The 22,337-nt window shown below is 51.4% G+C and overlaps 3 protein-coding genes across 5 annotated transcripts in view; 1 reads left to right on the top strand and 2 right to left on the bottom strand.

The window, feature by feature from the left end:
• Positions 1 to 4,781, top strand: part of RALGAPA2 (Ral GTPase activating protein catalytic subunit alpha 2) — a 96,402-nt gene extending 91,621 nt beyond the window's left edge. For all 3 annotated transcript variants that reach the window (XM_041474097.1, XM_041474098.1, XM_041474099.1), the window contains 2 exons: positions 806 to 844; positions 3,050 to 4,781. In XM_041474097.1, coding sequence (XP_041330031.1) covers positions 806 to 810 — 5 coding nt within the window. In that variant the 3' untranslated portion in view covers positions 811 to 844; positions 3,050 to 4,781. The remainder of the gene's footprint in view (positions 1 to 805; positions 845 to 3,049) is intronic.
• A 3,193-nt stretch (positions 4,782 to 7,974) lies between these two features.
• CFAP61 (cilia and flagella associated protein 61) overlaps positions 7,975 to 22,337 on the bottom strand; it is a 90,626-nt gene continuing 76,263 nt past the window's right edge. Inside the window, exons 25-27 of the mRNA XM_041474028.1 lie at positions 17,473 to 17,563; positions 14,897 to 15,050; positions 7,975 to 8,106 (exon numbers count right to left, since the gene is read on the bottom strand). Coding sequence (XP_041329962.1) covers positions 8,024 to 8,106; positions 14,897 to 15,050; positions 17,473 to 17,563 — 328 coding nt within the window. The 3' untranslated portion in view covers positions 7,975 to 8,023. The remainder of the gene's footprint in view (positions 8,107 to 14,896; positions 15,051 to 17,472; positions 17,564 to 22,337) is intronic.
• Positions 12,673 to 14,614, bottom strand: INSM1 (INSM transcriptional repressor 1). Its single transcript, XM_041474041.1, has 2 exons — positions 14,359 to 14,614; positions 12,673 to 14,024 (listed from the first exon to the last, which is right to left on the bottom strand). Exons 1-2 carry the CDS (start codon positions 14,612 to 14,614, stop codon positions 12,673 to 12,675), a joined length of 1,608 nt encoding a protein of 535 aa, XP_041329975.1.

Raw genomic sequence — 22,337 nt, forward strand, 5'->3', positions numbered from 1 at the left:
GGTCATGGTCTTACCCACCCTTGCTTTCAGGGGTGTTCAGCTGCGTCATGAGCAATGGTTAAAATGCCATTCCTAGAGCACATGCCCTGGGGAAGGAACCAGGTTTGTTCTGTGGACTGGATTTAAAATGCAATACACCATCTCTCTCTGGCTTCCTGCAAGGTAACCTTGCATTTCAAGTGCTACCATCTATATTTTAATTCTGTTTTTAATCCCTCCTGCAAGAAATGTGTTTTAAAAGCTTCATGCTCTCTAAGCAGCCTCACCTGTGAGAGGCCCTCCACTGTGTCTGTGTGTGTGTCTTGTCTGAGTGCAGGTGTGTGGCTGCAGGTTTTATCCATTCAAGGACTTCTCTTCTGGCACCAGGATCGCTGCGCTGCTCACTTCCTGGAGTTTTATCTGGCTATAGTGTCACAGACACTTCAGGTCTCCATGAAGCCTCAAATTTTAGCCAATTTCAAATGGTGTGACTAGCAACAGTGCTGGACGTGGAGCTGAGGCATGAAGCAGCTGCACACCACCATCCCACAGCAGCAGGTTTGACAGAAGATGAAGCACAATGAATATTCATTCCGATTTTTGCCAACATTCCCTCCCTTGGTTGTTTCAGTCCTCAGACCCCAGGAGAAAATGCATGGGTGTGTGTTTTTGCAGGTCCCTGAGGGGAGCTCCCCTTCCCACCTTTAGCGGGGTGTGCTGTGTCAGATGATGCAAACACAGCAGTCACAGGGTGCTGGTCCTGCACTGACATGGTTTTGTTCTCCCCTTCGGTCCTTCACTGACATAGTTTTGTTCTCTCCTTTAGATTAGAGTGTTAATGCTCTCGGTACAGTAACAGCCACAGGTAAGAGCGATGCTTCCTGCAGGCCCCTCTGCTGCTGCTGCGGTCCATCACTAACAGCTCTCCTTCCCCTCCTCCTCCCCTGCTGCCTCTGCTCCACATTCAGCTCTACCTCCTGTGCTCCATGCTCAGCTCACGCCTCCTCTGCTCTGCCTCCCATGCTCTGTGTTTGCCTTGTAGCTCCCATACTCCGCGTGCAGTTCTGCCTCCTCTGCTCTGCGCGCGCCTCCTGCGCTCCGCACGTGGTTCTGCCTCTAGGGTGCAGTTCTGCCTCCTACAAACAACACAATAATGCCCTCCCGTACATTAATGCCCACAATATGTGTACAGTAATGGCCCCAGTAATGCCTCCTGCGATCTGTGAACACTAAAAACTCTGTATGTGCCAGATAATGCCTCCCATGATCCACACGCGGTAATACATCCCGCGATACGCGCCTGGTAATTATTTTTTACTTCTAAGCTGCTTCAGCTTGTCCATTTGGAGAAAACTATTATTTTGACCATCTGCCATTCTGCCTCACTGCAGGAATGTCAAGCACAACACCTCCCTCGAGAAGCCTTCCCTCCCCCACACTTTTCTCCCCAGCCAATAGCACCACAGGTTTTGTTTTAATCCAAAGTTGACAGCTCTCCATTTTTCACAGAAAATGCCTTTACAGGCTAAGTCACACTTTCCACCTTTTTAAAATGTGCTATTTCCCCTCAGTCACTTTTCTCAAAGAACCAATCTGGTAAGTAAGGGCTGTCTTTGAGATGCAAACGCAGGGCTGCAGGCAGGCTGAAGGGGCTCACACTTCGAGCTGTGCTGCTGCTGTTCCACTCCTGCTCTCAGTCACTCAAACACCCAGAGCTGCTCAAGCAGAAGCACAGGTTACACCTCACCCTGGAAGTGCAGCCCCGAGCCAGGGTGAGTCTTTGTCCTCAGACAGCAGCTGAGGGCTCATCCTGCTGCCACACTGATCTGTGGCCATGTCCCCACCTGTCCTGCAAGGACAGTGCCCTGCTCACCTGTACCCGAGGGCCAGCTCAGCCATGGGCAGCTTCAGCCAAGGCCCTGGCTGCGCTTTGGGGCATTCTGCGCACGTTTGGGATTTACCTGGGCTAGGAAGGTGAAGGGAGGATTCACAGTCATCCCTCAGGAGGTTCAGAGGGGGTGCCAATGGTGCCAGCCTTCAGAGAGGGTTCAGAACATTCCTGTGCTCTCCCTGTCTGGTTCCAAGGCTGTTCCTCACTCCTACCTGTAATAAAAAACTTGTATTTACACTTTGGGAGAGAATTGCAACATGGTTTTAAAAATACTGTTTCCTTAGGGAGCTGATGAAACACTGTTCCCCGGGGAAATGGCTTGGGACAGGTCAAGCCCTCAGGAGCAGGGCAGGGCGTGTCCCTCACAGAAACTGTGCCTGGTTTTGGTTATTAGTGTCTCATTTAATGACCATGTGCTCACCTGTTCCCCCTCAGCCAGCCTGGGCAGGCCTGGCCTCCAGGGAATAACCAGCAGGTGACTCCACTCAACAACAAAGCATAACCCCCCATACCCACAGCCCCACAAGACCCTTCCCCAGTGGTGACCATAAACACCAGTAACAAGGGTACCTGTTATGTAGTGGAAGAAATTGTGATTCTTTAGGATTTTTCCAGAGGTTAAGGCACCTTCCAAGGAGAGTTATCTGCCAGCCATCATGCTGGGAATGCTTGTTTCCAGCTCTCTGTAACAGGCCAAACACAGAAGAACAGTTTAATGACACACAGGAAAAAACAGTTTTGTATCACCCACACAAATTTTGTATCACCCACAACTATTTTATGTTGGAGCTTAAAGTGAGCAGGATAGGAGCTTCCTGCCTCCCTCCCATGGGGCTGTTTGGGCCCTGAGAGCCATCAGGGGCTGCAGGGGCTGTGCAGACCAAAAGGGGGTGATGCTGGGGGGCTCAGTGCTCACCTGGACACTGATGGCCTCTCAGGACCTCGCTGCTCCTCACTTCTGGGAGCTGGCAAAGAGAAATCCCTGATTTCCCTGAGAAGCGCAGTATGGCAATTCTTCAGCTGCCTACAGCAAATTCCTCCTCTGGAGGTCAAGTTCACCTGAGTGATGCCAGGAGAGGCTGGGAAGAGGCGAGGGGCTGTGCTGTGCCACGCGGTTATTCTGAGGCCACAGGCTGTTTTGTCCTGACCTGGATTTTCCTTGCCCGCTCTGTTTTCCAGGCTGCCTCACCACAAGTGCAAGCGCCGACCTCGCTGACACCACTGGCGTCGAGCTGGTGGAGCCGCCCTCGCCCTCGCGTGCCTCCAGGAGCAGGCTCTCCAGGAAGCTCTGCTAGCGCCCTCAGCAAGGTGTCCACCTGAACCCCGGAGAACGGAGCTGTGGCCGGGGCAGCCACGGCACCTGAGCACAGATCAGAAAGGGCAGTCTGGGTGAATACGTCTTGAAGGGGTGAGGCGAGGGGTTTGCTCTGTGAAGTGGCCCTTCCCCAGTCTGGTCAGACATGGCTGGGGATCGGATGTCACCTGTGTCACCATCACCACGGCACTGGTACCAGGTGAGCAAGGGCCCCAAGCCCCTGGGTGCAGGTGCCGCAGCCAGAGGTGAACCAGCACTGAAACTAGTTATTTAATGTACCCTTAGAGCATCGCTTTAGTCATCCCAGGCAGCACCTACCTGTGCGTTAGGGAGTTTCTTCTAAAAAGAGGTTTTCCTGTGACTGGCCAGGTAGCAGATGTTCCCTGCTGGAGCACAGGTGGATGAGGGAGGAGCTCTCCAGTTGGTGCTGTCCCACTGTGGGAGTGCCGTGGCCTTTCTGTGGTGTGTGCACTGGCTGCTCACTGGAACTGCTCCCTAGAGAAAATAAAGGGAAAACAAAACAAAAATAAGCAAATCCCTTTTAGAAGAACAAAAACCACACTCCTGCCATGATCCCTTCCCTGCACAGTGTGGGTAACCTCCTCACCTTGTCCCAGCAGGCTGACCTGTCTCTAGCCAGAGTACAACACAGCTGAAGGCTTCTGAGGACTTAGGATGTCCTCCTGGCACCTGCTGTAGTGAGCAGAGCTCATGTTGGCAGTAGCTGATGTGTTTTGGTTTACACGTGTCGTAGGTTGATGGGGTGAAAATTTTTATAGTTAAATCCCAGGTATTTTAAAGCAACAGAAATCTGAGATCCAGCAGCCACAGAGCCCTGTGCTGCTGCTGCTTGGTTGCTCCTGGGCACACACATGCACAGCTCCCAACAGAATGGGAGTTGCTTTAAGAGAAGGGATTGTGTTTTTTGGGAAATGCGCCGTTGGGCCCATCTGTTTTTGCACTTACACTCGGTGTTACAGCCATCTGTCTGTCTGACCGTCTGAGTGCCAGCACCTGGCCAGAGGCCACCCTGTGCCTGTGGGGCACATTCCAGCCATGGCCAGTGATGCCCAGGCAGCCCTGGGGCTCTGCCCTGCACTCTGTGCCCGAGGGGCAGCAGCTCAGCCTCCTGCCCGACAGGAACTCGCCTGGTGCAGCTGCAGGAAGGAGCCTCTGTCACTGAGGGCTTGGACAACTGGTTTGATTTTCTGCCTCACAGTTGGGCTTTGCTTCTGTTGATTTTCTGTCAGTGAAGGAACCTAGAAAATAAAACATGTATTTTAATTTATTTTACATTCAGGGCTGGACAGGCAAGGCTGTCTGGCACTTAGTTATCCAATAGCTGGTCTGAAACAATTTCAAAGGCATCCTTCTGAGTAAGGAGCCCTTTCTCCTTAGAGCAATATGTACCTCTAATTCAGGGAAGAATTAAGACATCAATGAAAAATCATGTTTTCCTGATATCAAAAAACTCTTAATTTGTATAAACTCCGCTGTGGTTTTGCACCCTGAACTGGATGACAAAGCCACTCTGTCACCCCTCACAAAATCAATAAATCTTTGCTCACAATAAAATTTCTCCCCAGAGCAATAAAAGGCAGTACCTGTGTGGTGTGTGTGGCGGCGGGTGGGAGGTGCCGGGGCTGGAACTCCGAGGACACTGGTGGTGCTGCTGACACTGGGCCCAGCTGCTGCAGGTGCCATGGCTGTGCAGGGCTAGCTCACACGGGACAGGGACGGTCCCTGCTGGACGCGGGTTCTGTCCCTCTCGGCAGGAACAGCCACGCTGTGCGGAGCAGGCAGCGGCGTTCCCAGCCTGGAGTGCTCTTGAGGAGTTCACACCACGCTGTGACTGACACGGGCACCCACGGTCGTGTCCTGCGGACCCCATGTGGCAGCAGTGCCCTTGGCCACCCTGCAGGGTGACATCTCCTGCCAGCCCGGCCCTGCCCAAGGTGCCAAGCACAGAGACAGACTTTTGGGGCCCCCAGAAGCCACTGTCCATAACCTGCTTCCCTGTAATGTCCCATGGCCCAACCACCCGCATTAAAAACAAGAGGTTTTTAGTGGTGATTTTGTACTCTACAGCGACATTCCTTAAGCAAATGCAGGGGGCTGCACTCAGCCATAACTATGTCTGAAAAGACAAAGCAAAGTTCCCTTCCTTTGCTGAAAAGCCTCAGCAAAGTCCTCTCCTAAATAGCTTTCAGGTGCTCTAACCAGAAGTGGAGAGTGAATCCAGCCAGCTCCAGATAAAGCTCCCTTTGCAGAAGTAACCGCACACACTCAGGAGCTGTTGGGAACCCAGCTTCCACCTACCTTTCCCAAGGAGGATCCCTGCCCCGAGCCCAGCACCACCCTCGAGTGAGTGGAGAGCAGGCTGGGGCTGCTCTGTGCACTCAGGGGCTGTGCTGGCAGCGCTCTGAGCCGGCAGTGCCCCTCAGCGGGGCTGGCACAGCCGTGTGTCCCCGCTGCCCTGGCAGCTGTGGCCATGTGGCTGTGCACAGCTGAGGGCACCCACGGGGGCTGGGGACACTGGGACAGGACCCGGCCACAGCCAAGGGGCTGCAGCGGCGCTGGCAGAGCCAGTCCGGCATGGGGCAGGAGCATGGGCCCAAGGCACCCCCAGCTCTGCACCGATGGCAGCAGCTGCAAAAATGGCATTAAAAACAATCTACTAAATTAAATAATATGTAGAGTAGTTTATACTTACCATGGAGTCACAGAATGGATTGTGTTGGAAAGGAACTTAAAGCTCATCTCATTCCACCCTTACCATGGACAGGGACACTTCCCACTATCCCAGGCTGCTGCAAGCCCTGTCCAACCTGCCTTGGAACACTTCCAGAGATGGGGCAGCCACAGCTTCTCTGGCAAACCTGTGCCAGGGCCTCGGCAACCTCAGAGCCAAGAATTTCCTCTCAATATCCCCTCTAGTTATACCTTCCTTCAGCTTTAGAAGGATGCCTAACATTTTTTACAAACATTTGTATAGATACTATCTTATTCCTACACCTATTAATATGCTCTCTTTAACTATAGAAAATATATTAGGGATCTTATCCTATGTTGTATATATTGTATGCTACAGTATTGCAAAAAATAAGTCTAATATTTGATGTTATGCATGTCTATATGTTTCTATTAGCTAGAGTATATGTTACAGGTATTAAATACACACAGATACAATGTGTATATATTATTACATTCAGGAAAATATATGCAATCTGTGATCTATGATCTGGGTATAATATAAGATATATAATGTGATATACATTATATATTATACAATGTATTATATCATATATGGACTATATATTTTATCCTATTAATACCTGGTTTTGAATATTAAATATTGACTATAAAGGTAATAATTTAATTCAAAATTTGGTTATAGGTTACCTAAATACAATATATTACCTTTACATTATATGTGTATAGCTACATATGCACATATCCCTGGGATATATTTTAGTTATATTACATATCGTGACAAAAACTATAACATTACTTTGCTAATTGTAATATTGTGTGCAAATACGTGCAGTATACTTTTATTTAAAATGTATATAAGAAAATCATATCAATCATGTCAGCAATGTATGAATTCTATATAACATGTTATAAGGAACATGTAATATTTGGCACATATATGATGTGCATCATGGAGCATTCAGTACACTATATAAATACAATAACAGTATTTCAGACCATGACTGATGTGTGTATATGCCAGGTGTGCACACCTACACTCTGTCCTCCACAGCACACAAATCCTGGCTGCAGAGCTGACAAAACCTCCTGTCAGACAAGAGTGTTTCATTACATCAGCACTGGCAATGCATCAGTAATTATATATAGTGCATAGCTGATATTATGTACTGTAGATAATATGCATTGTCTAAGTGGCAATATATAACAGACATATTAGTATCTATTGTCTAATATAATATGCTCTGATGTAGTACATGTAATATATTATTACATTAAAATATATATTGTAATATATTATTACATGTAATATATTATTACATTACCTACATATTACCTATTATTATTACTTATTACATTACCTGTGTTATTACCTACATATTCTGAAGTTTACTTATATAAATTCTCTATATTGAATATACTGCTATAAAAGGAATATATTTTTTACATTTATCACAGAATCCCAGAATAGTTTGGGTTGGAAGAGCACAAGAAAGCTCATCTCATTCCACCCTTACCATGGGCAGGGACACCTTCCACCATCTCAGGTTGCTCCAAGCCCCATCCAAACTGGCCTTGGATACTTCCAAGGATCCAGGGGAAAATGCAAACTATAATTTATTGTATGTAATAAATTCTGATTTTCTTCTGTGTGTGTGTAACTAAACCGAAACCTCCCAGCTCAGACACTCCCAACTGTATATAATTTTCCTCACATTTGTCATTGAACTGGTGTTGCACTACAGGTAATTTCCCTCTAAAAACCTGTAAAATGAGCCAATAAAAACACCGTGGTTCCATACCTTGAGAAAGCAGAACCTGTTTTAACCTGCAGCTGAACCATGCTCCTTCTCTCCCCCAGCACAGACAGAGCCTTTGCTCTGGTTAAATCCTCCCTTCACTCACCTTCCCCATTCCCTAAGGAAGGCTGAAAAGCCTCAGCAGAGCAGTACAGCACAAGAGCCGGGTGGGAACAGGCTGGGCTGTGCATGCCCTCGCCTTCAGAGCTGCGAGGGGGCTTTATTAGAGCTTAAAAACAGTGGTTCTTTTTAAAGAGGAACAGGTGGTTTAACTGGACCTGCCTGCTGCAGATAATGTCCCAGTTACCGTGTCAGGAGGATGCGCTCCTAGGAGGGTTCCTGTGCCCGTGTGGGGCTCCTGCTGCCGCCACTGTGCCCAGCTCTGCCCAGCTTCAGTGCCTGGCTGCCTGCTGAGGAGAAAACAGCATGGTCAGAACAGCGCTGGGGCAGCCCAGCACTTGCATCCAATGGCACAGGTAAGAACCAAGCCTGGCAGTGTCCGGTGTGGAGCTGGTACCACAGGACAGCCCATGCTTGGCATGTCCCATCTCAATGATTAATGCATCAAATGTTGCCAGAGGCAGACATTTGTTATATGGACTGTAAATGACATTTTATTTAAACCATTTATAGCCCTGATGAGGCTTCTTACCTGCATGGAAGGATCTGAGGTGTTTAATGCCATTTGTAAGGATGCACCTGCAGACCCGGATCCTTCACCAAGGGGAGCTGCCTGGATGCTTCAGGGAAGTGTTGTCCCACCCAGCCTAAAACACTTACCACAACCCAGCACTCCTGACCCGGCAGCAATGGGGCAGGAGGTGTGTTGGTACCAGCACACCACAGCACCCTAGAGCACCCTGCAGGCACAGCATGCCCCACAGAAACACCTGTGACTCCATGAGCCATTTGCCAGCTCATCAACAGCAATACCTTTTTTTAAACAGGCTTGTGTTGTGTGAGGAAGAGTGAAATCCAAGGCAAAAGCCAATGTCTGTCCTGTTTCCAGGCTTGCCCCAGTCCCATGGATACCTCCCAGCTGCCCACCCCAGAAACAGAGCAGGAGGTGCTGGGCAGGGCCCCCCAAAACCCTGAGCTGTGCCCAGCTGTGTTTCCCAGTGAGTGCATCCAGCAAGGCAGCTGACAGATGCCTTACTGCACTGATGGCTATGAGGAACCGTGGTGTTGCTACCAAAACTTGTAAAAACCTTCTCTGGGGACAAGCATCTTCCAGAGAGTCTTCCCCTGTGGGCAAGAACAGCTTGCCCCAGCTCCCCAGCAGCTCTGAGCCCATGGGGCAGGGATGGTGTCCATGCTGTATTTCTCAGGACCCTGCAGGTTCCTCTATCCAGCCTCCCAGCTCCTTTCCCTGTGCTCACAACACTCGGTCCCAGACCACACATTTGGCTCTCAGCGTGCGCAGAGAGGAGGAAGGCTCCAGCACAGCAGGCAAACCCCTCTGCCTGAATGCACAGAGCATGAGCAACCTCTGCACCAGCTGCCTCCACTGCGTCATATTTGGGGCAGGATCAGTGTTTTCCATGGTGCCCAAACCTGTTCCTGCTGGATGCACCGGGAGCCATCAGCAGCTGATTTGTTAGCTGACGGCAGGAGGCTTTGTTTGCGCAGTGCTGGCCGGCCGTGCTGCCAGGTGGCCAGGACATGGCACCCACCAGGCAACACCTGCATTCCCAGGGTCTGCTGCTACTGAGAGCTCTCTGGATTCAGCCGTGCTGCTCGGCCCCTGGGACAGCCACCAAGCTACACGTGGGCTTGGAACTTCACAGACACAGAGCAGGAGACAGAGCCCAGCAGAGGCCCAGTGCTAGGGACCTGGGCAGTGGGACAGTGCAAGGCAGGAACTGGTGAGGTGAAAAGACAGATCCACCCCCAAAATACTGTCCAAAGGATACTGGTGTGAGTGGGAGGCTTTGCAACCTTTGTAACCTGTCTTGGCGGTGCAATGCCCTTCACTGCCAGGTGGCTTGAGATGCAAAATGGTAATGCTGATGGCTCCCTGCAAAACCCCTCGGGTAGCTGGGGCTCACCCTCACAAGGAACCTTTCTAGAAACCCCTCGGGCAGTCGGGGCTCAGCCTCACAAGGAACCTCTCCAGAAACACCTTGGGCAGTCAGGGCTGAGCCTGACAAGGACCCAAGGGTGCAGATGAGGGGAAAAAAGCTGCAGACACAAAGGCACAGCAGCTCTGCCCAGGTTGCTGCAGCCCAGGGATGTCAAAAGCAAATTACGTCCCTTTTACGGGATGTTTGTGAACAGAGCCATTTCCAGTGTACTCCACTGTCACCTCTCCTTACTCCTCCCCAACACAGGAGTCTCCAGTAATCACCCTTTCCGCTCAGCAGGAGATGCAATATGTCAGTGCCGGTGGTTACCCAGACTGTTCAAAAAACCTGGGGAATTCTGGCCATCAGAAATTTCAACTGATTCTTAGCAGGACAAACATGGATTTATCTGACTATTAGGAAATGGACAGCGGTATGAAGCTGTTGTTTTGTGGCCTACTCATCCCGCAGGCTTTGAGCACGGATTTCAGCAGGGACTCTGCTGTGACAGTGTGGATGGAGCCATTAGGCTTCTCCGGAGGATGTGCTGGGCATCGTCTGGAAATGGTGACCAGTGGCCTGAAAGGACAGCCACGTGTGTTGGCAGAGTCCCCTCGGGGAGCAGAGAGCCCACTCCATGGACAGCTGCAACACCGTCTGCAACAGCCCAGGATCTGGGGCTTTCCAAGGCCAGGGAAGCCAGGAAAGGCAAAACTGCGCCTCTTGCCAGGCAGGCTTTGCTGCCTGCGTCTCTCTGGCTGTGCTCTTTTTCAGTGCATTGATTTACAGCTAAAACCACAGCATTGCTTATGCCTGAAATAAGCCCTGGTACTACCAAATCAGTTTCCTAGGAATCAAACAAGAAGAGCATACCCGTACACTAGTACTGTTCAGCCTGACTGAACAAAAAAACCCCAAAAAACAGCAACACCAACAACAAAAAAAAAAAAAAACACCAGAAAAACAAACCCCCAAAAAAAATCTTTCTCTAGAAAGATGTTCTTTCTCTACAAGCTTTGCTTTATCATAAAATGCTCAGCCGTTCCTGGGAAACTTTCCTCCAGGAAGCTCCACCACCTGCCTTTCCCACAGTGAATCAGGGTTAGGGTTAGGAGTCTTTAGGTGAGAGAAGATGGCAGGAACAAGCTGGAAACCTCTTCCAGGGAGCCAAAGGCTCAAAGGTATTGCTACCCCAAGATGGAGCAGCCCGTATGTCCACACCAAGCCCTCAGAGCCCCCTGGCCCTTCATACCCCAGTTTGAGAGCAGGGATTTGCTCTTGGGGCTGCCAACCAGATTTGCATGCTGTGAAGTTGGCTCTGTAGCTGCTCCTGCTGGCAAAGGAGGAGATGGTATAAATATATATATACACAACACCTGTCTGTGAGAGGGGTTTCACAAACTCTGCACGCATCTTCCTCACTTACACAGATCTTACAACATTTCTGACCAAACCCATCAAGATTCCCCCATACAAACACAAGCCCTGGAGATAGATCTATCTGCATAGATATGTATGTATCTATATACACAGTTATCGAAGGCTGCTGCAGAAACCCCACTGCAGGGCACAAAGGACCAGGCAGGAGCTGGCTCCAGCCGTGCCAAGAAGCAGAGAAATGCCTGGCCTTCTTTGCACCAGCTCCACAGCTCACTGCCAAAGCAGGATGCCACTGCTCTGCCGAGCCCCACACCAGCAGCCACCCAGCAAACAGCACAGCCCTCGCAGGCAGGGACATCTACAAGTTCTCCACTTACAGGTGCTGCCTCTCCTCGAGCTTTCCCTGCAACACCTTCCAGGGAAGGTACCTGGCAGCTCTCCCCTGCAGCAGAGCACAGGGCAGGCTGTGCCCAAAGCTGGCTAGAGCAGAGGCAGGGCTGGGGCTCCAGCCCATGGCCAGGGGACCCCTTCACTCAGGGGGCAGCCTTCCCCCGGAGCAGCCGTGCTGCACCCTGCTCTTCTCCTCCCTTTAATTCCTTTTTAATTAATGTCATCAAACGGCACAGAGCAGGCTGGTGCCTATGGAGGCACCCTGCCAGCTGCAGTGCGGAGCCGGGTGCCAGCCCCCCTCCCATCCTCCCCGAGCCCCCAGGGCCAGCCCGGCAGGGAGAAGCAGGAGGGGTGGGGGCATGCTTGAATTTGAAAATATTTTATTCGAATAGTAAATAATTATACAGTTGAAACAGTTCTATCGAAGCACTCTATAAATAGCTAACAGTTAAGAAAATAATGTGTGTAGAAAAAGAGATTGCATCTAAAAGTAAGAGCTGTTGGTTGCACGGGATAAAATGGTTAAGATCATGTGTTATTCTAGGTATAAAAGTTAAAACCTTTTTAGCAGATCCCTTAAGAAAAAAAGATCTTCTAAAACGCACAGTGAAATGGCAGGTGGGGAGACAAAAAAGCGCATTAGAATATCTGCAATCAAATAATATCAATCTTCATAATTAATATAAATAAATAACAAATAAATAACATAATTACTCAAACCAACATATACAGATAGACAACTCATGAGCTACCTTAGTAAGGGCAAACGAACAGAAACAGAAAGTTGGCATGTCACAGTTAAGGCAGTTTCTACAGCATTTTCTGGAGACCATCAACAGCAGAGTCAAGGCATTTGTGGCTACACTAAAGGAAACGCTTGTTTCTCTCAAGCAGTTTGATCTGTTCACATCGATAAAAAACAGAGCAAAGGAACAAAATAAAAAAATTAAAATAAAAATAAAAGAAAAAAAAAAAAATTAAAATAAAAATAAAAGAAAAAAAAAAAAAAAAGAAAAAAAGAAGAGAGAGACCCCGGGAAGGTAAGTGTAAAGCCAGATTCCAGCAGGTCACAAGCCGTATTAAAGCTAATCGTGTGGCGGCCCCGGGGGAGCAGCGCGGGGCGGCGGGGAAGGCACGGGCGGCTCAGCAGGCAGGGCGCAGCGGCACCTGGAGCAGGATGACCTGCCGGTTCTCCGAGGGGTGGCACTTGTTGATGTGCCGGGTGAGGCCGGGAGAGCTGTAGAAGGTGGCCGGGCAGTACTTGCAGGGGAAGACCTGGGCGGCGTGCAGGAGGCGCAGGTGCCGCTCCTGGCTGCTCTTGCTGGGGAAGGTCTCCCCGCAGACGGGGCAGAGGCGGCACTCGGCGGCAGGCAGCTCCTCGGCGCTGGGCTCCGGGGCCGGTGCGGGTACCGGGGCTGGCGTGGATGCCGGTGTAGCGTGCCCCAACAGGTGCTTGCGCAGGTAGGCTTGCCGGCGGAACCGCTTGGCGCAGCGGGGACACTCGAAGAGCCCCTCCTCGGAGCCCGCCTCCGAGGCTCCGCCAGGGCTCGGCGTGTCCCGCTCGCTGCCACTGCCACCGCTCGCCTCCTTCGGTGTCTCCTCCGCCGGGGCCGGGCCCGGGCCCGCGGCCGGTGCCCGGCCCGCCTCGGGGCCGCTCTTGGTGGCGGGCGGACGCGGTTTGTGCCAGCGGCGGTGGGAGGCGAGGTTGGCGGGGCAGGAGAAGACCTTGTCGCACTCGGGGCAGCGGTACTCCACCCGGACGATGCGGGAGCAGCGGTGCTGCGCCAGCGCGAAGGGGTCCCCGTACTCCTCCTTGCAGAGCTGGCAGATGAACTCGCCCAGCGGACGGGCGCAGCCGCCCCGTGCCTTGGCCGGCACCTCCACCGGGCCCTCCTTGATGCGCAGCCCCAGCACGGGCGAGGTGGTCACTTCGTCCTCGAAGGTCAGCTTGCGGATCGCCTTCGTCTTCTTGCCCGACGGGGCCTTCTGCCGCCCAGGCTCGGAGGCACCCGGCGGGCGCTTGGCGGGCAGCGGGCGGCCCGAGGCAGGCGGCGCGGCCGGGGCGGGCGGCGCGGGGACTCCACCGGGGCCGGGGTGGGCGGCGGGCGGCTCGGCGTGGCCAGCAGCGGCCCAGAGCTTGAGGTCAGCCGGGGCGAAGAGGATCGGGTCCATGGTGCCGGGCACGGCCGGCGCGGGGAAGGACTCGGCCGAGACGGGCGAGCCCAGGCTGAAGCCGCGCTCCAGGTACTTGTCCCTGCTGACGGGCCTCGTGGGGCTGTACAGCGCCTGCACGGCGGCATCGGGCGTCCCGAACGGCACCGGCGGCGGCGAGTCCCGCGGCAGGGGCGGCGGAGCGGCGGGGCAGGCGGGCGGCTGGGCGGCGCCGGNNGCCGGCAGCGGGGCCGGCAGCGGGTGGTGCTCTCGGGCCGCCCGCCAGCCAGGGCTGCGCCGCCGGCAAGCTCGGCTCGGAGCACCGTCCGCTCTCGGCGGGCCGACTGTTTGCGGGGGCGGCCGGCACCGGGGTGCGGGGAGAGGGGAGTTCGGCGCAGGAGGAGGCGAAAGTGGCGCTTGTGGCGGCGGCGGCACAGAGGGGAGCGGGGCTGGCCGCCGGGGGTGCTGCCCAGCGGCGGCAGCAGGTGGCCAAGGATGGGTCTGTCCGAGCGGGAGGAATAACGAACGGGTCGTCAGGGCCCGGTCGAGCCCGGCAACCCCGCGAACGGAACAACTCCGCGCTGCTGCGGGGTCGGGGCAGGCGGAGCCACAGCCCCGGCCCGGTGGTAACCGAACCTGTTACTCTAACCCTAACGGGTTATGCCCGCTTCCCGGTACAGGCAGGGACGGCGACGGTGGCGCCCGGTTTCAGCCCGAGACGCTGCGCGTCGGGTACGAGGTGCGACGGGGAACGGGCAGAGGGTCCCGCTCCCCGCGCTCCCGCACGCCGCGCTCGGTATCTAAGCAAACACGCGCGAAGCCCCCGAGGATGCGGCAGGTGCAGCCGTGGCGGGGAGAGCCCCGGGCCGCGGCCCCGCTCCCGCAGCCCTTTGTCCGCGGCGGCGCGGGGCTGCGCGGGCGGCCCGCGGCGCATTAGCATACAGCTGCGGCCCCGCGGGCACGCGCCGCCGCCTCCCCGCCGGGGCTACGAACCGAGACTCCCCTTCAGCGATGGGGCTGCGCACCGAGATCTCCCTTCACCGACGGCGCTTCACACCGAGACCCCTGGCACTGCCGGGGCTGCGCACCGAGAGCCCCCTGCCCACGGCTGGGGCTGCGCACCGAGACCCCCGTCACTGCCAAGGCTGTGCACTGAGACCCCCGCCACGGCGGGGGCTGTCGCCCGAGACCCCGTTGCCCCCCGTCTCTCTCTTACCTGCAGCCGGCATCAGTCTGTAGGCATCGGTCGGGGCGTACATGGGCAGCTGGGCGCGGTGGCGGCGCAGGTAGCGCAGGACGGGCTCCCGAAGCGCCGGCGGGCCGGGTCTCTGCTCAGGGTGCTGCTCGGCGGCAGTGCGCTGCCCGGGCACCTGCGGGACAGAGCTGTCAGACAGACAAACGGGACTCGGAGCACACTCCGGAGACGCCGAGCGTGGCAGTGGGGTCCCAGAACGGCCTGAAAACATGTCAGGGCTAGGATACAGGCAGCAGGGGGGGCGTGGAGTGGAGCTCACACTGGTGGCACTGAGTACACCCTGAGGCCGGTGGTGCTCGACTGTTTGTTCCCCTCTCCCTCACAAATAACCGGCCACAGGTGCATGTGAACAAACCCATGTGGGACCCCTGTCAGAGGGGTTTTGCCAGAGGAATTCCACACTTCCCCCAGCTCCATGCCCTATATTTACTGTGGCTTTTAACCGAGTCTCAGCACGGCCCAGCTGCAGCCAGAGCACCAGGCCATTATTCCTGACGGACGACAAGTGCTGTTCTGGTAGGTCTGGCACGGCACGTGTGCCCACGGCGTGCGGCAGCATCCAGCAGCTGATGGAGGTGCAGCCCCCAGCCCTGCCATCTGCATGTTTGCATCGCCGGGGCTGCGCACGCCGCCACAAACACATGGCTGCGATCCCCGAGGGGTAAACATGCCCCGTGCCAGCGGCCCTGCCAGAGCCCCGCGCTGCCAGGGCAGCCTCGGGTGACAATTTCAGCACAGGCTAAATGCACGGCCCCTGTCCCCAGAACATAAAATGGCTTTTCTATGCAGTTAGTGCTTCGATTAGCAAATATTTCTGCAAATATTACCCCTGTTGCAGGACACCGATTTCCACTTTCTCTGGAAACTAACCAGAAATATCTGACTTCTGTGCATTTATGCCCACAGCTCTTAAACATCTCTTTCCCTCATTTTTAGCCTTCATTAGTAATTTTTCTGCATGCTGAAAAGAGCTAGAATATGAGCATCAGGGGACAAAAACAGTAGGTCTCTTACTTCATACAGAAACACAACCAGTCCTGAGGCATTTAAGAGATACTCCAAGAGCACATGGTACCTACTCTGGATCTGGGAATGTGCCCAGAAGGAACACCCAATGAAAACATAAATTGTGACATTTAGTAAACATAGTTAAAATCACTGTGAAAAAAAATAAAAGTCCAAAATGCCAAATTTTCATTCAGATGGAGATACCATCACCTATGTCCATAGTAATCCTGACTCACACAGAGCTGCTTCCAGGCCATGCAGGGAGACTCTCTGTGCCAGGACTGCTGCCACAAAGACAGGGTAAGGCAAGTGAGTCCTTCATTTGTAGGGCACAAACTCCCCTCTCTCTCAAGTTGTTCACACTTACAGCACGACAAATAAGTTTGAACGATGGCAAGAAAAACACTTCACATCAGGCCCCTCATTCTGCACAGAACTTCATTTTGTACTCTTTTATAGAGGTGTTCCAAGAGAGCCCAAATTAAACTGCACCAAGGCCCTTTCTGGGTCAGGACAACAGGAGGCAAATAGCTTTGAGCCCTTTGGGGAGGAGGCAGGGCTGAGCACGTGTGGCTGCAGCTGGGATGCAGCAGCAATGGGCCCTGGAGATAGATGGGCCATGGGCTTCACTTCCTCCTGCCACCCTGCCTCCATTTACACTCAATTCCATTTGTTTTCCACAGAGTTAAAAACTCCTTGAGCACATGTTTAAAACCCAGTGCCACCATCTGGAACTGCATAGGTTAAACAAAGGCAGAGGCAGTGTGAGCAGGGACAGGGTGAACTGCTCCCAGGTACTGGCTTGGAGGCACTGATATCAGACCACAAACTCTGTTTGGGATCAGCCAGAAGTTCCTCAGGAGGTGGTGAAGGCAGCTCTGGGGGCTGCCTGACACCTGCTGTTATTAGTTCTCCCCATGGAGCACAGTGACTTTGGATTTTGGGCAGGCAGTTCCTGGCTGCTGAGGCTTTACGCCTCTGTTATGGTGCTAGGGCCAAAGCTGTAAAACAGCATTAGCAAACATTTTAATTCCACCCTTATTCAGGAAATCCACTTATCACTGAAAAAGCCAGTTGCTTTCACCCTTTGGACTACAAAAGCCATTCCCTGCAGTTAGGTGTTGAAAAACCTACCCACAGACTCAGCTGAGAGAGGTGTAGGATGGCCCATAGCATATTCCTATTAGGGAACACTCCTAAACCCAAGGGGGATACATGGACAAGCCAGGCTCCAGATTCCACTGGGTACTTGTACAAAATTGCAGCTATAATGCAAAAATACAGTCATGGACAACAAAGCAAGTTCGAGTTCTACTGGCAGATTTGAGAATATACCCAAACAAGAAAACTGAACACTGTGCTGTACATGGTGACCCCCCCGTGAGGTACACAGTCTGCTCTGGCTTCCCCGAAGAGAGAGGTAAACAGAAACATAAAGCTTCAGGATACAGATGGGAGCAGAAATCAAAGTGACCAACACTAACAAATTACCTAAATAATAAAATGCACTCGCCAGTCATTTTTCTTACCTGTTCTGACATCAGGGTTTGGCGCAGTTCCTTCTGCAGATCAATAAACCGATCGTGATAGATGGCCAAGGACCAAGGTTCCCTGAAGTAGCTGGGTAAAAAAGAAGAAATTTAGTTATCTTGTGAACCTCTCATTAACCACTAATAAAGTATTTACCTGCTTTTTTGCCTTTATAAATTACAGTTCTGGACCCATCATGATCGTTTGTTCATAAAATGCCTCCTTGTAACAGCATGGTCAATCAATTCTTTTAATGGATGTTCCTGATGTACAGCCAGCTTCAGTAATTACATTTAAAGTGGCTTAATTCAGAGCTGTGGCAAGACCCAGTGAAGAATCCTGATTTTATCAGAATTTAAAAGCCTGAAGACCTGTAAAGAACGGTGTCTCCATTATCTGTCCTCATTTGAGAAAAGCAGATTGCAGGATTAACTGAACTACTGCATAAACAAATTAAATTTGTGTAGACAATGACACAAATGTTGTTCATCATTAAGGTTTCTGGATTAATAAAAGCCAGAAAAACAGGCCACCACAGGGCTGCAATATGTTCTTTGCACTAGTGTGATGAAGCTAAATTGAACCGATTCTAGGAGGAAGCTCTTGTAACTTTTTCTTTCAGTGACAGCATGCTCAGCAGCATTCTTCCATGAAAAAGGAGGAAAAGGATGGAGAGGGCACTGCTCCCTGTAGAACCTCATGGCTGTAAATATAACGGGGCAGCCAGACTACAAAGCTGTGATTTACTTCTCTCTGTAATGAAAGATAAATTTTACAGCTCGGGTGAGATGCTCGGAGTGTAATTCTTGTCAATGCTCACAGTGGTCAGGAGGTGCCCCATGCTCATCTTCATAATGACCGAGCACATGTCAGCAGGCTCACCTGGGAAGTTGGGAGAGGGGGGCATTTGCGTGGTTGCCACCAACACCCATGCCTTGGGAATGGCAGCAGGACCCTGGCACTGCCCTCTGGAGCACAGGAACCTTCTCACCTGGTTCAGCTGTGTGGCCTTTAAGTGAGCACCTGCATAAGGCAACTAAAACATGCTACACAGATTTAATAATCCTGAGATACCTGTCCACAGAGAACTAATGTGCAGTTTCCTCTCTGCAGATTTTACTTCCTCCATGTCCAAGGGCAGGATTTCCCCCTCAGCTCTCCCTCACACCCATTAAAATGCTCTGTGCACCTGGCACAGCTTGGCTGGATGCCCATGTGCTTGGCCCCTCTCTGCCCCAGCACCCTCATTCCCCTCTGAATGCCAGGCTGGCTGGGGCTGCCTCTCGGAATCTGCTTGGTCTGCAGCACAGCAGGGCTCTCTCCCTCCCACAGACCTTTTCAAAGTATAAATATTTATGGACACCATTCCAAGCATCTCATCCTTGCTGTAGCAAGTGCTGCCTAGCTCAGGAGTTACTGGGACTGATGCTTGCCTGCTCATTTGGATATGCAGGTTGGGATGAGCTCAGTTTTAAGGGTCCTTGTTTCAGTAACTGCACACCCCAAAGGTCTGCAGAGAGCTGGAGAAAAACAAAATATCCCCCAGCATTTAAAATCTCTTCAATTTCAGAAAAAAACCCCCACCCAACACAAACCTTTGTGAGTTCACTGTTGATAATAAATAGCATAGAGAGAAAGGGAGGTGTTATACAAGACTACATTAAGGTAATTAAAGACTCTATTTTTACTGATATGCTGTGGTAAAAGCTATGTGCTGCTGGCCAAATGTTTTGTCTTCAAGCTGGCATCTTAATTTAGACTATAATCCTGAGCAGATTATTTCCTCTCTCAACTGAGGTGCAACCTTCCCAACTGCCTTACCTCAGTTAAGGGGCTCACCTGCCTCACTGAGGTGCTACACTTAATGCTCTTTGTAAATGTTTCAGGGGTGCTACATATTCCCACTATTGTCACCAGCTTCATCTATAACCACAACTTTACTGTTCTGGTCAATATCCACAGATTTGAAACTCAAAACCTGAAATGTGCCACGCAGTTTGGAATCTTTAATGCAAATAAAATGCCTGGTTTTCAGGACCAAAGAATGCCTTGTCCATATTTTCTAGATAGACTGCCAGAAGGAGCTCCTAGTAACTAACATTTACTCCCAGACTTCTTTCACTTCCCTTCACCTGAAGAACACCAAGGGCCATTTGGAGATTCAGCTCACACAAACAATTCACTTTCTTTGCCGGCTCTGTGCTTCCATCTATTTATCTTTTCAGTTTGAATCACCTTTCTCAGGGGGTACACGGTGTTTTTGACAGAGCAGCTCTACATATGGCTGCTAAAGGGAAGCTTAATAATGAAAAACCCCATTTGAAACCAACAAGTTGACTTTCTGAGGCTCATTCTGAATTTTATTACCACTTCAGCAGCAGTCCCTCAGGGCAAGCCGTGGAAGGCTTCAAAGTATAAAGCTCTTCAGTGTACGAGACGGAGCTGGCACACTCCCAACAGGGGCTCAGCGGCTCCTCCGCTATCACAAGAACGGCATCTGCCACATGTGTTTGCACCATTTAGTCTTTCATAACCTGCCAGAGTGATCAGGCTAAATATGTACAAGATGACAGTGTCTGCCAGGAACATAAGGGGTGTGCAAACTTGGTCACTTCCTAGCGGGGATCCCTGCTGGAAGCCTTTATGGCGATGACAGCGATTGCGGGAAGGCGTTTGTGACGGGTGGGATGGAATGGGCTCCTGCAGAAGACAATGAACAACATCCTTTGCGTTGCTAAGGAGCTGGTCTCACCTTTCATTGACAAACAACATTTCAAGTCTGTTCTGCCTCATTTGTGAGGTGTAGCCTACATTAGATGAGAGGCAAGGAAGAAGGAAATATTTTGTGGTATCCTGTACAGAAGGCACGGAATCCTTCCCTTTGCAAGGGACATAAACAAAATGGGCAGAGCTGGGCACTTCTAGCAAGCAAAAATGGAGTGTACACATGGCCGTCCATCCGAGAGCTGCCTAGAGTCACTCTCCATTTCATTTGCAGGAACACACCACGTTTGGAGAAGAAGCCTCTGCCCCTGTGGAAGATGGTTCTTTGTCCTGGCAGCAAGGACCCAACACTGAGCTGCCACCTGAGTCAGGTCTGGTGGCATGGGGGTATGGCACTGGGGGGCAGCATGCATGGGGGCAGCAAGCTGTGAGGCCATAAAAATCTTTAATACTGAATGAAAAACCTTTAGAATAACACCCTTGTTTTGTGCAAGGACAAGACAAAAAGGAAGTTATAAAGATAAGAAAAGAGATGAGTAATTTCAGCTCTGTGGTACATCCCCTACCTGCAGGGGAGCTTGTCCATGCCAACTGCCCCATGCTCTGGCCCAGGGTCTAGTTCCAGGGATCAATCCTGACCCCTGAGCTGTGTCTGCACTCTGGTGCCTTCTTGCTGCAAGGGGGCTGGGATGAGAAGGGGATTTGCCACTGCTCAAAGGGCAGGTGGCATCTTGTGATGGTGCCTTTGAAAAATCCCTCTGCAGACCGGAGTGTCAGTGACTACAGGTTTGGAGGATGATGTGTCCATGGCTCTTCTTATGCTTGCTACTCAGAACTTGCATGGATGGAAACAACACACCCAAATTAGACTCCTTGCATCCCTCCTACCCCTATTCTTCACCAACACACACACTCAAAGGAAGTTCAGACTCTGACAGCCTGTGATGTGGGTTGAATCTGCAGTTCTCAATAAATGTCTCTAAGCAATCCTGAACACAGATCTCTTGAAATCCCATTTGTTTCTTCCCAAAGCCATCCACGAGTCACCAGTGCTCTGCCCTTGGTGCCATTAAGCCCAGTGGCCCTCTGGTGATGGCTGTGCCCTCAGCACCAGCACGGTGAGCACACACAGAGCAGCACTATGGCTTTTAGTACACAATACAAGCAGAGTCACTGATCAACTTAATCTCCTGGTAATCTGTAAGGAGTGGAGAGAGTCTTCTTTCCTCTCTGTACCTTCCCAAGCTTTGTACAATGCAGGGAATTTTTAAGATAGACATTTGCCTTCCTAGGTTGAAATTTTTTTCTAAGAAGAAATGTAATGCTTGAAATGCAAAATTCTCCAGGCTGTTGATCTGAAAGATACTCTGTCCCTTCTCAAATTCTCAGACTTCAGGACATACAAAGTCATTCTCCAGCACGTGTGGATGGCTCTGGTGGTGCCTCTCAGCGAGTCTCTCAGTGGTGCCTTTGGCATGTGATGGCCAAAGCTGGGAGCCCAGTCAGGCAGAGAAAGGCTGCTGCTCACACATCCCAGGAATACCCCAGGAGAACAAGCACAGAGGAGATTGAAGAGTTCAGCTGACACGGGCTCAAGTGGAACACAATTACACCAGGAGTGCCTACACAGAGCAGGGACTTCCACTTCTCAGGAGTGGGAAGAGTAAAGTACTGTGGAGGGATGGGATGCAATGCAATTTCAATTTTCAATTCCTGACAATACTTCCCAACCACAGCCTGCAGATGAACAAAAGTCTTTTCTCCAACACCAGCACACAAGATGGAACATCCCATCTTGCCAGGAAAATTCAAAATGTTTTGTTTTGAGAACAATATATGCATGTCTTTAAGACTCTTAATTACAAAGATACAGTAATACCAGCAAAAGATACAAAATGTTTCCTGATATACCTTGGATAGTTGGACCAGGAATCATAGTGTGTTAATTTAAAGACAATATAAATAAATGCTCCACTGAGCATTTCCTGCATTCATATGACCAATAATTTCAAAAGACAGCTTGTTTACATAGGTAAAAAGCAAGACCAATTTGTGTAAAATCCCCTAGAGCACCACCTGAGAGCATTGTTCTTCAGCACAAAGGACATAACATATTCCCTGACCTGCAATTTCTTAACAT

This window comes from Pyrgilauda ruficollis, unplaced genomic scaffold, assembly GCF_017590135.1.
Source record: "Pyrgilauda ruficollis isolate IOZ18807 unplaced genomic scaffold, ASM1759013v1 scaffold31, whole genome shotgun sequence".
Taxonomy (NCBI): Eukaryota; Metazoa; Chordata; class Aves; order Passeriformes; family Passeridae; genus Pyrgilauda; species Pyrgilauda ruficollis.